The 14,743-nt window shown below is 41.3% G+C and overlaps 1 protein-coding gene across 1 annotated transcript in view; it reads left to right on the forward strand.

The window, feature by feature from the left end:
- Frmpd4 (FERM and PDZ domain containing 4) overlaps positions 1-9,277 on the forward strand; it is a 213,938-nt gene extending 204,661 nt beyond the window's left edge. The window contains exons 14-16 of the mRNA XM_059250688.1: positions 3,670-4,728; positions 5,131-6,414; positions 7,934-9,277. Coding sequence (XP_059106671.1) covers positions 3,670-4,728; positions 5,131-6,414; positions 7,934-9,255 — 3,665 coding nt within the window. The 3' untranslated portion in view covers positions 9,256-9,277. The remainder of the gene's footprint in view (positions 1-3,669; positions 4,729-5,130; positions 6,415-7,933) is intronic.
- The last annotated feature ends 5,466 nt before the right edge of the window (positions 9,278-14,743 follow it).

Here is a 14,743-nt window from a genome sequence, read left to right on the forward strand (position 1 = left end):
AGCAGTATGGGGATACTGTCCAACATGGCAGAAATGGCATGGTGTCAGGATCCTGAGGAAGCTGAGAATATGGCATCTGCTATCAGGAGGCAGAGAGTAATGAATGCTGCGCTAGTATTCAGCACCTTCTCACTATTATTCAGCTTGATACTCAAGCCCATGGGACAGTGTCATCCACGTTCAGGTTGTGTCTTTCCTGCTCTGTTAACACCTTTCTGGAAACAACTTCAGTAGGTGTGTCTCCTGATGGCTCAAAAACCAATAAAGTTGACAATGAAAAGTAATCGTTACACTTCATGCTTAGTCCAGTGAAAACTAAGCCACAACTCCCACCCTAGAGTCTTCTATGTCTCCTGAATCATTCCAGGAAGGGAACAGTATTCATTGTAGGAAGAAAGCTGAAATTGAGCACATACTTTTTTTTCTTATCTCAAATTGAGGTAGACTTTAGTCAATACCTTCTAATAAGAACCTATAAGCTAACATTTTTTATTCTATCTTGGAATTTTGCCTTTAAACATTTTCAAAATTCCCGACCCCACATATATATATGTGTGTGTGTGTGTGTGTGTGTGTGTGTGTGTGTGTGTGTGTGTGCATTTATTAGCTTTAGGAGACTCTAAATAAGTATAATTTGCACTTAGCTTTCCACCCTATTTAGTTTTCTTGTTGTCCATACTCAAGAGTTAGAAAACCATGACCAATGGGCTGATGCCTGTTCTTGTGAATAAAGTTTTATTGAATTAAACCATACACATTATATTGTAGCTAGAGTTTTCCTGCCTGGCCTATAGTCAGGACAAATCTCTCTCACCTGCCAGTCCCACAGCTGCTCAGACCCAACCAAGTAAACACAGAGACTTATATTGGTTACAAACTGTATGGCCGTGGCAGGCTTCTTGCTAACTGTTCTTACAGCTTAAATTAATCCATTTCTATAAATCTATACCTTGCCACATGGCTCGTGGCTTACCAGCATCTTCACATGCTGTTTGTCATCATGGCGGCTGACAATGTCTCTGACTCAGCCTTCCACTTCCCAGAATTCTTCTCCTCCTTGTCCCGCCTATACTTCCTCCTGCCTGACTACTGGCCAATCAGTGTTTTATTTACTAACCAATCAGAGCAACACATTTGCCATACAGAACATCCCACAGCATTATATTACTTTTCTGAGGTTCTGACAACAAATAATTGTAAATATAGTGGCTTGGAGAAAGAAACAGAAATCGACTCTCTCATTATTTGAAGGCCAGAAGTCTAAAATCAAGCTGTAGTCTAAAGTCAAGGTATAGACATATCTTGGCTTCCTCCAACAAATCTAAAGGAAGATGCATTGTATATCTTGCTGTCACTGATGGCTGCCAGTATTCCTTGTGGTCATACCATTCTTGCCTTTGCCTGTGTCTTCACATGGCCTTCAGTTCTTCCCTATGTGGCTCAGATTCTTTTCTTTCTCTTCTGCCCTAAAGCCACTTGCCACTGGATTAAGGAACTGCACAGATTTTTCAGGATAGTCTCTTATCAAGATTCTTAATTAAATATACAAAACAATTTTCCCAAATATGGCCACACATTCAAAAAAGAAACATTCTTAAAGTGGACATGTCTTTCAGAGACTGCCATTCAACCCATAATCCCATGTGTTTATGTAGCTATAATCTCTGGCTGCATTTGTGTTAAACTTGGTTTAAGAGTCATCAAATATTTCTTATTTGACACTCTTTCTAGAAAGTCTTTGCCAAATTCTAGTCTAAATCTAGGGCCATGTTACAATTAAGAAGCTCTGTTCATTACTCTGTCTCTGAGCAGCAATCCATCCTGCACGTATTCATTCTCTCTCTCTCTCTCTCTCTCTCTCTCTCTCTCTCTCTCTCTCTCTCTCTCTCTCCCTCTCCCTCTCCCTCCCTCCCTCCCTCCCTCCCTCCCTCACACACACACACACATACACACACGCACACATGCACACATACAAACACACTGAGTGACAGGATCATAATCAAATTTTGATTGTTGATGAAACAGTGTCGAAGTCACACAAGGTATACTGACTGCAAAGTAAGATGCAAATGCAGCCAGTGTACATAACTCAATGTCCTAAAAAGTATATCTTTCACTTGTAGCTTATAAAATATAAATATTTAGCAAAATTACACTAAATATTGCTCAGCATTATATAATTTTGGAAGAACAAAAGCTACTCTAGTAAAACTGACTTTCTTTTCCAAATGTCACATATACCTGATATCAGTATGCCCCAAATATGGGACAAGGAACAGTCTGAAAAAGCAGATGAAAAACTAGTAGTGCCCTGAATTTTCCTCAGAATGTTGCTTTTGGAATTGACAAAGCAATAGCCACAGAATGACCTATTTCTCGCTCTTGTTAAATATCAGAGTAAATCTCCACATGTAAATTCCACATTAAAACACCCTTGAAGAGCAAATGAAACAATAATATTTAAATTCGTGTTTTGCAATTTTAATTGGTGAGAAACATCAAACAAATCTTCACAAGCTCTCATAATGCAAACAAGTGTTGAAATGAGCCCAAATATTAACTATGCCCAGAAATAGCTGAAAAGAGGTCCTGTGAGTGATCTACCTTGTACATTATATACACATATATACATACATATAGATATGAATACTGACATTTATACATGAATATATTATGCCCACTAAGGTACAAGTAGGCTGAAAATAGAGGTACTACATTTAGTTTCCTAATAAATGTGAGAGATGTATGAAGATCCTTGATTTTTCTCATAACTCAAGGAAGAGGAAATCCATTATCCTCTTCCACCAAGTAGATAATGTTAGATCTCACTTCACAAAATAAATGGCATATTTTCTGGGAAAACTGTCCATTAGAACATCACCTTTAAAGATTGTAAAAGTCATTTTACATATTTCTGTTCATGGATATCATTGAGGCCTAATAATAGAAACAAGGGTCAGAGACAATTAAAATATAATCCTCTCCTCCAAGATTTTATAACATGTTATCAAACAGCATCTCTATTTTATGCAGTATTAATTTGGTTAAGGACAAGTCACCTAACCAAGGAATCTAACACCTGGAGCCTACCTCAACTAGTGCCCTATTTGGAATGTTGGGTGACTGTGTTCAAAGAGTGATAGTACAATCCATTAAATTAAGAAACACAGACAGGACTGAGATGACGACTGAGTGGATGAGATGCTTGTTGTGAAAACATGAAAGCCTGGGTTTGGATCCTTAGTAACCACATGAAAATCCATGTCTTGGTGATGTGCAACTATAACCCAACAATGGGAAGGCAGAGACAAGTGGATCCCAGGGGCTCACTAGTGAACCAGTCTAACTGAATCAGCAAGCTCTGGGTTCAGTGAGAGACCCTGACTGGAAAACATAAGATGAAAGATGATAGAGATAGATATCAGGCATTCATTTGGCTTTCATTTGCATGCTCATGGTTGAGCATACCCACATACACGCATATGTATACATTGTGTGCAATAGAGAGAGAAAGAAAGAAAGAAAGAAAGAAAGAAAGAAAGAAAGAAAGAAAGAAAGAAAGAAAAGAAAAGAAAAGAAAGAAAAGGAAAAGAGAGAAAGAAAAAGAACCTCTACCATCCCTGAAACCAGACAGCTTAGTAACCTATCTACCTGATTTTTTCTCTTTAGGAACAGAAAATAAAAGCAAGCATAATATCCTTGGCCCTGATTGGAACTGTATGCCTCAGATGACCACCTTCATTGGCGAAGGGGAACAAGAAGCCCAAATCACATATATAGATTCTAAGCAGAAGACAGTTGAGATGACAGACAGCACCTTATGTCCCAAAGAGCACCGGCATTTATATATCGACAACACATACAGTTCAGATGAACTTAGCCAACCACTGACTCAGCCAGGTGATACCCCCTGTGAGGCCGACTACAGAAGCCTAGCTCAGCGGTCCCTGTTGACCCTCTCAGGACCAGACACTCTGAAGAAAGCACAGGAATCCCCAAGAGGAGCTAAAGTGTCCTTTATTTTTGGAGATCTTGCCTTGGATGATGGCATGAATCCCCCAACTCTAGGCTATGAAAGACTGTTAGATGAGAATCCAGAAATGCTGGAGAAGCAGAGGAATCTCTACATCAGCAGTGCCAATGACATGAAAAACCTGGACCTCACTCCAGACACAGACAGCATCCAGTTTGTGGCAAATTCTGTATACGCAAACATAGGTGATGTGAAGAACTTTGAGGCCCCTGCGGGGATAGAGGAGCCCCTCTTACATGACATCTGTTATGCAGAAAACACTGACGATGCAGAAGATGAAGATGAGGTGAGCTGCGAGGAGGACCTTGTGGTGGGAGAGATGAATCAACCAGCCATCCTTGACCTGTCAGGGTCAAGCGATGACATCATTGACCTCACGAGCCTGCCTCCTCCAGAAGGCGATGACAATGAGGATGACTTCCTCTTGCGTTCTCTGAACATGGCCATCGCTGCTCCCCCACCTGGCTTTAGAGACAGTTCTGATGAGGAGGACACTCAGAGCCAGGCAACATCCTTCCAAGAGGACAAGGAACAAGGCAGCAGCCTACAGAATGAGGAGATCCCTGTGTCCCTCATTGATGCTGTGCCCACCAGCGCAGAGGGCAAGTGTGAGAAGGGACTGGACCCTGCTGTCGTTTCCACACTGGAAGCCCTAGAAGCTCTTTCAGAAGAACAACAGAAGAGTGACAATTCAGGTTCTTTCACCATTGTTACATTTATTCACTGATAACTATTGTCATCTCATCCTTTTGAGCCATTTGTCCCTGGAGTCCCTGTTATGCGATGTTCTCCATTTCATACGTGTCCCATTTCATAAATATGCTGATCTACCATCATGGGGGTTTTGCGTTAGGTGATTTCCTTTGTTGCTAGTTTAAAAATAAATTATGGCACCCCCCCCTTTCTGGAACAACTGTGCAATAAAATCAGAGTCCTTATTAAAAAGGGAAAAATCTTGTTTTTTTTAAATTTTGTTATTTTTGTCATTGTTGTTGTTTGTTTTCATTTTTGTAATAATAATGAGTCACATTTTCTTGCATGTCTCTAAGTGCCTCTGCTCCAGCCATTAACTGCTTCTTGTTTTTTATGGTATACAGGTGTAGCCATCTTGCGGGCTTATAGTCCTGAGTCTTCATCAGACTCGGGCAATGAGACTAACTCTTCTGAAATGACAGAGGGGTCTGAGCTAGCCGCAGCACAGAAGCAGTCGGAAAGCCTCTCGCGCATGTTCTTGGCCACTCACGAAGGCTATCACCCTCTTGCAGAAGAGCAGACAGAGTTCCCCACCTCCAAAGCCCCCTCAGGGGGCTTGCCTCCAAAGTCCTCCCATGGCCTGTCTGCTCGCCCAGCGACTGACCTCCCACCCAAAGTTGTGCCTTCCAAGCAGATCCTTCACTCAGACCACATGGAAATGGAGCCAGAAACCATGGAGACCAAGTCGGTCACTGATTATTTTAGCAAACTGCATATGGGGTCAGTGGCATATTCCTGTACCAGCAAAAGGAAAAGCAAACTTGCTGAGGGAGAGGGGAAAGTCCCCCTGAGTGGGAATGCACCAGGAAAAAAACAGCAAGGAACCAAAATGGCAGAGATGGAGGAGGACACCAAAGGCAAAGTTGGCACTGTGTCTTCAAGAGACAGTCCACACCTCAGCACTTTTAACCTGGAGAGAACTGCCTTTCGCAAGGACAGCCAAAGATGGTATGTGGCCTCTGACGGTGGGGTGGTAGAGAAAAGTGGTGTGGAAGCACCAGCCATGAAAACCTTTCCCAGAGGTCCAGGTCTGGGGAACAGGGAGGCGGAAGGGAAGGAGGATGGCACCGTGGAAGGAGACGCTGATGAAGGTCTTAACCAAGGGGACCGCTTCCTAACAGACATGGCCTGTGTGGCCTCAGCCAAAGACTTAGAAAACCCTGAAGATGCTGACTCGCCCACTTGTGACCATGCCACTAAGCTTCCTGAGACTGAAGACAGTGTGGCCCGCCTTTGTGACTACCATTTGGCCAAGCGGATGTCATCCCTGCAGAGCGAGGGCCATTTTTCTCTCCAGAGCTCTCAAGGCTCTTCAGTGGACACAGGCTGTGGTCCAGGCAGTGGTAGCAGTACCTGTGCCACTCCTGTGGATTCGCCCCTCTGCCCCTCCCTGGGGAAGCACCTGATTCCCGATGCTTCTGGGAAAGGTGGGAGTTACATTTCACCAGAGGAGAGAGTCACTGGCCATCCCAACCATGGAGCCACCTTCAAGGAATTGCACCCACAGACGGAAGGGATGTGTCCGCGCATGACAGTACCTGCTCTGCACACAGCCATTAATGCTGACCCCCTGTTTGGCACGTTGAGAGATGGATGCCATCGACTGCCCAAGATTAAGGAAACCACAGGTACAGCAATGATGGATTTAGTTTTATTTTATGTGCCGGGATCATGGGGGCCTTATTTACAGCAAACCTAAAAATATAGAGCAAAAGGTAGATAAAAGGCCACAGAGCTGTTAAGAAGCAATCATTGACCCATTGGCAATAAATAGTGTTTCCTGGGTCTGGAACAACGTGGGAAATAGGGTTTTCTCATTATAATCTTGCTTTGCTCTTACTTTAGGATTTGATGGAGTCATAAATTTTGTTCTAAATTCTGAGTACAGAGTTCTCCATATGACTCCGAGCTATAAGATAGTATTGTTTAAGGTCACATGGGACTTTTATTTCCTTCTTGCTGAGATCACCCCTTTCTAGTTTTGCTGTGTGTTGTTTAGGGAAGGATATAGAGCAGACAGTGAGGGAGACTGGAGGTTTGTTAAGATTCTATGTTTCTCAGTGGAGTCACAGATTCTTCCCTCACCTTAAGGGGACACCATTCCTAAAGTCTCATGTCGCCTATGGACATCAGTATTGGGAAGAGTGCAAAGAGTTATGATGAGCCCCTCAAATCAAATTTCTATCAAGTAGAAATAATAACATAGCCACCTTCTCTGCCCATCCTAACCCAAAACCAGTAGGCTCACCCTCTTCCTGACCTACTTGGCTGGTTATCAGGAGACCCAAGTAGATGCTCTCAATGTTTCGTGTTATGACAGTAGTATTTTTTCCATAGTGGCCAATAAAGGTTACTGAGATCTAATACAGGTTAATTTCTAGTCTTACCTTTTAAAAATATCTTTAAGAGTCTTCAAAAGATTTTCTAGTTGTCCCCCAAACTCACCATTAACTTTGCCTGCCTTGGGAAAGTTATCATCTGTGAACGTTACCCAACTCCTTGTCTGACTGCATGTTCACCCGTAAAGAAATTACAAACAATACCATTTAATCCTCCATGGATCACAAAGAGCTTTTGCCTTTGTTACCTCTTGCTCTTCTTCACATGACAGTTTTTTTTCTATAAAAGTTGAGCAACTTGTCTAGTGTCTTGACCTCAAGCCCTATACCAAACAAACTTCAGAACTCATGTTGTCCTTTTAAAACAAGTAGCTGAATTAATTAGCAAGAATTCAATTGAGACACTTAAAATGGTAACTTAAATATCTCAATCCTGTTAGAATAATATATGCAGTGGAATGCTTATTTACTAACTATATGTCTAACCTTTCATAGGTAAATATCAGGAACAAGGAAATTCATGAAATGTGATTGTCTCCATACAAATGTTTCACATTTCTAGACAAATTTAACTAGGTCAGTAATTCCAGAAGTAATAAACTCCAGGAATTCTTGCCATCCATTGACATTGGAAACTGTTATGAGTTATCAGGGAGAAATCTTTAGGAAGCAGGGTAGCCCTGACAAATGGCAGCTCTTTTAAAATAGACCCTTGGGAAATGGCAGGTAAAACATAGAGCAGTAGGGAAAATGTTCACCCAGGAGATGCTTAATGAATCTCTCTGTTTTTCTACTACCCCTAGTGTAGCTTTGACAGAGCCTGGGAAGGAGAGACAAGGAGGCATGCCTTCAGCTTGGTCTCAACATCCTGAAGCTGATCCCATCCTGCTACCATCAAATATTCACTTGGAATCAAAGGTGCCAAGCCCAAATCAAGACCCTAATGATTTCTCCCAAGCAAACCAGGCATTCGGAGAGGCTGTGAGCTGGTGGCCAGCGGATCTGAGAGGGGGGAGCCTCAGGACACCCCCCAGCCAGAGGGCTCTCAGACAAAGCAGCAGTGTCCTCTCAGGACCCGTAGGTTTGGAGACCTTCCAAGAGAGAACCAAGGGTGCAGTCAGCTTGAAGTATCCAGGTATCACAGAAGCACAGGAAGCCAGTTCGGAAAGACGAACAGAACTCCCACTGGGGAAGAAGCTCACCAAAAGTTTTTCCCAAAGCTCGATGCACTTTATCTCTGAGGGAAAGTTTCACAAAAGGTCCCCAGTGTCTCATAAAGACTCAAAGCTGTATAGGACCCTACCCTTGCGGAAGCTGGAGGGCAGTAACTGGAGATGCCGAGGACCCTTCAGCTACTGTTTTCTGAATCAAGGGCAGGATGAAGATGGGGATGAGGATGAAGAGGAGGGGGAGGCCACCCTTCAGGTCTCTTGCCTCTATCGACCACAGATAACTCAAGCCATGCAGGAACCAAGCAAGTCATCCCTGGTTGTTGGACTGCAGAAACAAGGAGAACTGTGCAGAGAGCCAGTGTTGAAGGTCTGGACAGAAGACCCCAGTGGCCCAGATGACTGGGATTTCAGCAGTCTGGCTTTTGATGCCCGGATTGCAAGAATAAATGCCCTAAAGGCGAGCACATATGGAATGCCCGATGGGTTCCTCGAAGCCCAGAATGATGCCAATGAGCTGCTTTGCCTTGTCAGGGCAACCAAGGCAAAGAGGGAGGAGTCATGCCCTGAAGCATATGACCTTACACTTTCTCAGTACAAGCAACTGTTATCCATTGAGTCCAGACAGTTGGGAAGTGCCTGCAGGAAAATGGCAATGGCTGAGAAAAGCCCAGAAGAGATGCTCCTAGCCATGAGTTCCAGTTTTCAAGTGCTCTGTTGCCTAACAGAAGCTTGCATGCGGTTAGTGAAAGTCGTGAACTCTGAAACACAGCGGCAGGAAATTGTAGCGAAGATTGATGAAGTGGTCATAAACTATATTTGTCTCCTGAAAGCTGCTGAGGCAGCCACTGGCAAGACCACTGGGGATCCTAGTATTGGACTATCAATGCGACATTCAACCACCATGGCCGCTCTTGTAAGCACACTAACACGTTCTCTCAAGATGCTTTTAAATAAATAAATATGAAAGTCACATCATAATCTACCTTTGCAAAGCCATACATGAACTTTTCTTTACTTTCTGTGTACAATGAACAGATGTCTCCTTTCTTCTCTCTGTATATTTTGTTCTTTTATATAAAATAGGAGATAGAAGTTACATTGATGAAATGTTTGAAATGTCCTAATCAGATGTATTCTGTTTATATTATACATATATTACATGTAAAAGGAATATATGAGAAAATGATGGCATTTGGCTATTTTTCATATAGTCAAAACTCCAGGCATATGATGTGAGATTTTAAATTCTACCATGTTAGAGGAAAACAATGAATCCTATCCCCTCTCCTTCCAAGTGGATACTTAGAGACCCTATCATTCATATTTAGAAGTAAAAGTCAAAAGAAAAAAATAGAAAAGAAACCAAAATGTATATAAAACAGTTCTTATGCTTTAAAATTATGATTGATTTTTAAGCATTGGAACTAGCAAAGGGATATTTAAAATTCAAGAAGCTATTACGAATTATTAGAGAATATATATAATAAATTAAGTTTTTGCTCATAGTATTTTGTTATTGGATGCTTTCTTCCAAGAATTCTCACATATTTAATTTTGGTTTATGCTATTTGGGCTACAGATGGGCAGGGGGTGGACAGATTCCATTGTGTCAACATAAATGCTCTTTACAGTATTTCTAGACTCTAAAACTTCCCCAAATAGAAGAACAGAGGAAATGATGGGCAGGATCCTAGGCAATAGATAAAGGTATAAGTTATCTAATTATATAAAATAAATGGAATTAGTAATGCCAAAATTAAATTGTTCAGTGAAAAAGAGAGATCTGCTTCTACTCAATGTCAAAATACATAAACCAAAGGCATTATTTTCTTCCAATTCAATCATAAAGTTTATGAGTTCCTTTAGAGAACACCTAGTAAAGTGTTTGTAGAATTACACAAAACAAAAGACTTAATCATCACAATAAGTGCAGACCCACACCAGCACCAAGCACAGCTCAGCCTTCAGCTCCTTGCCCTCAGCTCTAAGAAGAGCTTCCTATGGTATCATGGCTAGCAACAAAACATGGAAGGACAGCCTACTACTGAGATAAATTTTCAAATCTAGAATGTTCCAGAAAATCAAGGAGAGATGACTACTCTGATAATTGAAACCATGATTCAAAATGTAGTATTTATTTAATCAGTACTTCATTTGGCTGATAGAAATATGAAATCTGAACAGAAACATGGCAAATTTGACCATTTCAAGTGAAACTAAGGGAATGCAAAAGTTATGTTCTGAACTGTCATCTCTCTAAAAATACATTTGGGTCAAAACAAAAGGCGGCAAACTCTTTGATCATAAGTTAAATTGATATGTACATATGTAATTCCTGGATCACTCTGTAGTCAAGCTCTCCACATTCTATTTATGTAAATGGCTTCTTAGAATAAGAGTAGTATAGCAAGAACCAATATTTCCCATTTTGTAGCCTGCCATGCAGGAGACCTAGCAAGGTCCACAGTTGCTATTTCTCTCTGGTCAGCCATTCATTCCACAGAGACTCAGCAAAAGCCACACCACAGATTTATAGATTGTAACCAACGAAAGGAGTTCAGACTATGTTATTATAAATAATGTTTGATTAAATAATAAAACATTATTTCACTACAATTCTAAATATTTGGTGTTTTGCTATTGAGAGACATTAGTGGTGTTTACTGTGGAAAATCGTAGTAAATATTCTGTGTACTATAATACAAACAATAATAGGATGTGTGCTCCGTGTCAGACAATGTGCTAAGCATTATCACATGTATTATTTCATTTAGTCATCTCTGCAGTCTCTTGGTTTGGACACTATCATTAGTTCCTTCTGGAGGCATTATGGTTTAGTAGTTATGAAATATGGGGCTTGGGGTCTGAAACATCTTTATTTAAATTTTGGTCCTGCCATTTACTAGCCCTTTCATCTTCAGAAAGCTATCTTTTTCGAAGTCTCGATTTCCTTATTGTGAAATGGACTTCAGTAATGAAATCTATTTCCATAGGGTTTTCACAAGTTTTAAGTAAAATTGTGTATTGTAAAGTTCTTACCACAATATCTGATGGAGAATAAGTATTCAATGTTAGATATTATAATTATCATAATTGTTGTGTTAAATATATTGCCCAAGATACTATGTGGAGGATGTTTGTTTTCTATGCATATTGTATCCTGACTGTGTGCAGAACACATTATGTGTAGTGCATATACTGAAAAGAAGCTTACAAAGAAATGATGGTCCTTTTTCAAATTGCAAATCTAGCTAGAACAACTTCCTAGTCCGTTGTGGTTCTTTGAGAAGCCTCAGGGAAATAGCTCTGGGTCTTTCTAGCCAATCTCATATTTCCTGTGGCTACTCCAGTAAGTTTCTGTTCTCCTAAACAGTCTTTACTATTCAAAAATCTCAAAAGGCCCCCTTCCCTTCTCTAAGCATGGGGCTCCTAACTGGAGTCCAGGTCCATTAGAGTATAGGAAGAACATACTAGAATGATACTTGTGTTTATTTTTATCTAGTTTTTTTATGTTTGTGTATGTTTTATAATGGCTAATAGTACAGTGGTACATGTACATAATTTTAAATAAATAAATAAACAAACAAACAAACAAAAAAGCGTGGTGCATGTATGCAAAATACTGTCACAGGTAGAGTTACAGTCACTAAATTTTGAAGTGTGGAACTGGAGAGCAAAGCTACGTGGCACTGGAGTTTGTTTACATTCAGTGTCCAGCCCATTTTCCCAAGTGTATCTCCCACCACTTTTATTTGGCAGTCATTATAAAAGGTACAAATGTGTACAAGACTGCACACAATTATACAAGGAACCAATTGAGGCCTCACTGAACATCAACTTTTGACTGGTTTTACTTTCTCCTTTCTCCGTTTCTACTCACCTCCTCCCAGGCTGTATGATTTAGAAGCAAATCCCAGACATCACATTGGTTAATCCATGAATATCTCAGTAAGAATCTTCTGGGAATAAGAACTTGTAAACATAACCACGCCACTTCACATATCAAAAATGGGCAATTCCTCCATATCATTAAACAAAAATTACAGAAATGAATGATAATGAAAACAAAAGTCCTCTACAAACCCACCCTCCAAAGACATTGTCTACAATTGCTGTCTCTTTCCCCCATCCGTGTGTGTGTGTGTGTGTGTGTGTGTGTGTGTGTGTGTGTGTTTTCATTCTTCTGAGTTGAACTTTGAACTCAGAGTTGGTCTGAGCACATGGACCTCAATTCCTTTATACTTCATGTAAGTGGATTTGTCAGAAGGAGCATAGTTGACAGAAGAGTGAGAGTTGTCACGTGAACAACAATCTCAGCATTAGTAAGATCCACTAGTTGATACAGTTTCATTAAATGTCAAAATTAACATGGACACCACCAACTTTGTGTTCAACAGGAATGAGTCCAATCACATAGGCAAACATTTTCCAGAAAAGAGGGGCTGAAAATAAGTTTTGAAACCACCAACTACAATACGAATACCAAAGTCTGATTCTTTTTGCTAAGAAGTTGATCTTTTGTGGTGAAGATACTCTCCATTCACTTATATTCCATTTACATATACTTCCAATGCCACTTATATACTTTTTTATAGTATTTTTATTTTATAATTAACTTAATTTCATATATCAGCCACGGATTCCCCCATCCTCCCTCCTCCCACCCTCCAGCCCTCCTCCCCAATACACCCCCCACTCCCACCTCCTCCAAGGCAAGGTCTCCCCTGGGGAGTCAGCCCAGCTGGCAGACTCAGCCAAGGCAGGTCCAGTCCCCTCATCCCTACACCAAGGCTGAGCAAAGTGTCTCAGCATAGGCTCCAGGCTCCAAAAAGCCAGCCTATGCACCAAGGACAGGTCCCAGCTCCACTGCCTGGGGACCTCCCAAACAGTTCAAGCTAATCAACTGTCTCACTTATCCAGAGAGCCTGGTCCAGTTCCATGGGAGTTCCTCAGCTATTGGTTCACAGTTCATGCGTTTCCACTAGTTCGGCTATTTGTCCCTGTGCTTCCTCCAACCAATGGTCTCAACATCTCTCACTCATACAATCCCTCCTCTCTCTCACCGATTGGACTCCCAGAGCTTCACCTGGAGCTCGGCCATGGATCTCTGCATCCACTTCCATCAGACACTGGATGAGAGTTCTATCATGACAGCCAGGGTGTTCAGCCATCTGATCACCAAATCAGGTCAGCTCAGGCACTGTCTCAACCATTGCCAGTAGTCTACAGTGGATGTATCTTTGTGGATTTCTGGAGACCTCTCTAGCAATCTGCTTCTTCTTATTCCCCTGGGGTCTTCATTCATCATGGTATCTCCCTCTCCATTCTCCCACACTGCTCCTGATCCAGCTGGGACCTCCCTCTCCCCTAAGCTCTCTTTCCCCTGACCCTTGCCCTCCATTACCCCACCCCCAACCCCAGTTTGCACAAAATGTGGTACATATACACAATGGAGTACTACTCAGCAGAGAAAAACAATGACCTCATGAGGTTTGCAGGCAAATGGATGGAACTAGAAAAAATCATCCTGAGTGAGGTAACCCAGACTCAGAAAGACAAACATGGTATGTACTCACTCATAAGTGGATACTAGATGTAAAACAAAGATGACTAGACTGCTACTCACAACTCCAGGGAGGCTACCTAGTAAAGAGGACCCTAAGAAAGACACAGGGATCGCCCAATGACAGAGAAATAGATGATGAGATCTACAGTTATATACCTTAATGTTATTTCTGAGACATTCAGAACATTGCTTTAATCTCTTCTGCCTGCATTTTTCTTGATTTGCAAATGGGGCAATTTGTTCTTTATCACTCATTGGGCTCCTGATAACTTTTTGAAATTGGAAATCAAAGGAGAGCAAATCAGCTATGTTTAAGCCAATTTCTTATCTAAACATTTAGAAACCTGCATGTGTGCCATATGCAAGACCCTGGGTTCCATCCCCAGAAGTGAAGGGAAAGGAAAAGAGAGGGAAAGGAAAGAAAGGGGCATGAAGGGGGATGAGAGATAGACACAAAGAGGGGATCATTGTTGTGGGGGATCAAAGTACGAGTATTACATTGTCTCTAGCCTGATTTTGTCTTTGCTTTGAACATGATCAATTTTGTGTGTGTGTGTGTGTGTGTGTGTGTGTGTGTGTGTGTGTGTGTCTGTCTGTCTGTCTGTCTGTCTGTGAGACCAGCTTTCAATTTGGCTTTATGGATTTCAATATTCGTTTTCTGTCTGATAGTACATAAAATAGGAAAAAGAAGTGTAAATGTGCCTAATCCTCCCTTAAAGGCAGATTGCAGTAAGAGCTACTCCACTTCAGAATAACAAGGAACAAGAATTCTACCTTCTGAACTGAGTTTATATTCATAACAACTTGACCATCATCACTAAACCGGATATTCTGTTATTCCAGTTATCCCTTGGCTACCTAGCTCAACTTCAAAATATTT

The sequence above is a fragment of the Peromyscus eremicus genome, chromosome X (genome assembly GCF_949786415.1).
Source record: "Peromyscus eremicus chromosome X, PerEre_H2_v1, whole genome shotgun sequence".
Classification (NCBI taxonomy): Eukaryota; Metazoa; Chordata; class Mammalia; order Rodentia; family Cricetidae; genus Peromyscus; species Peromyscus eremicus.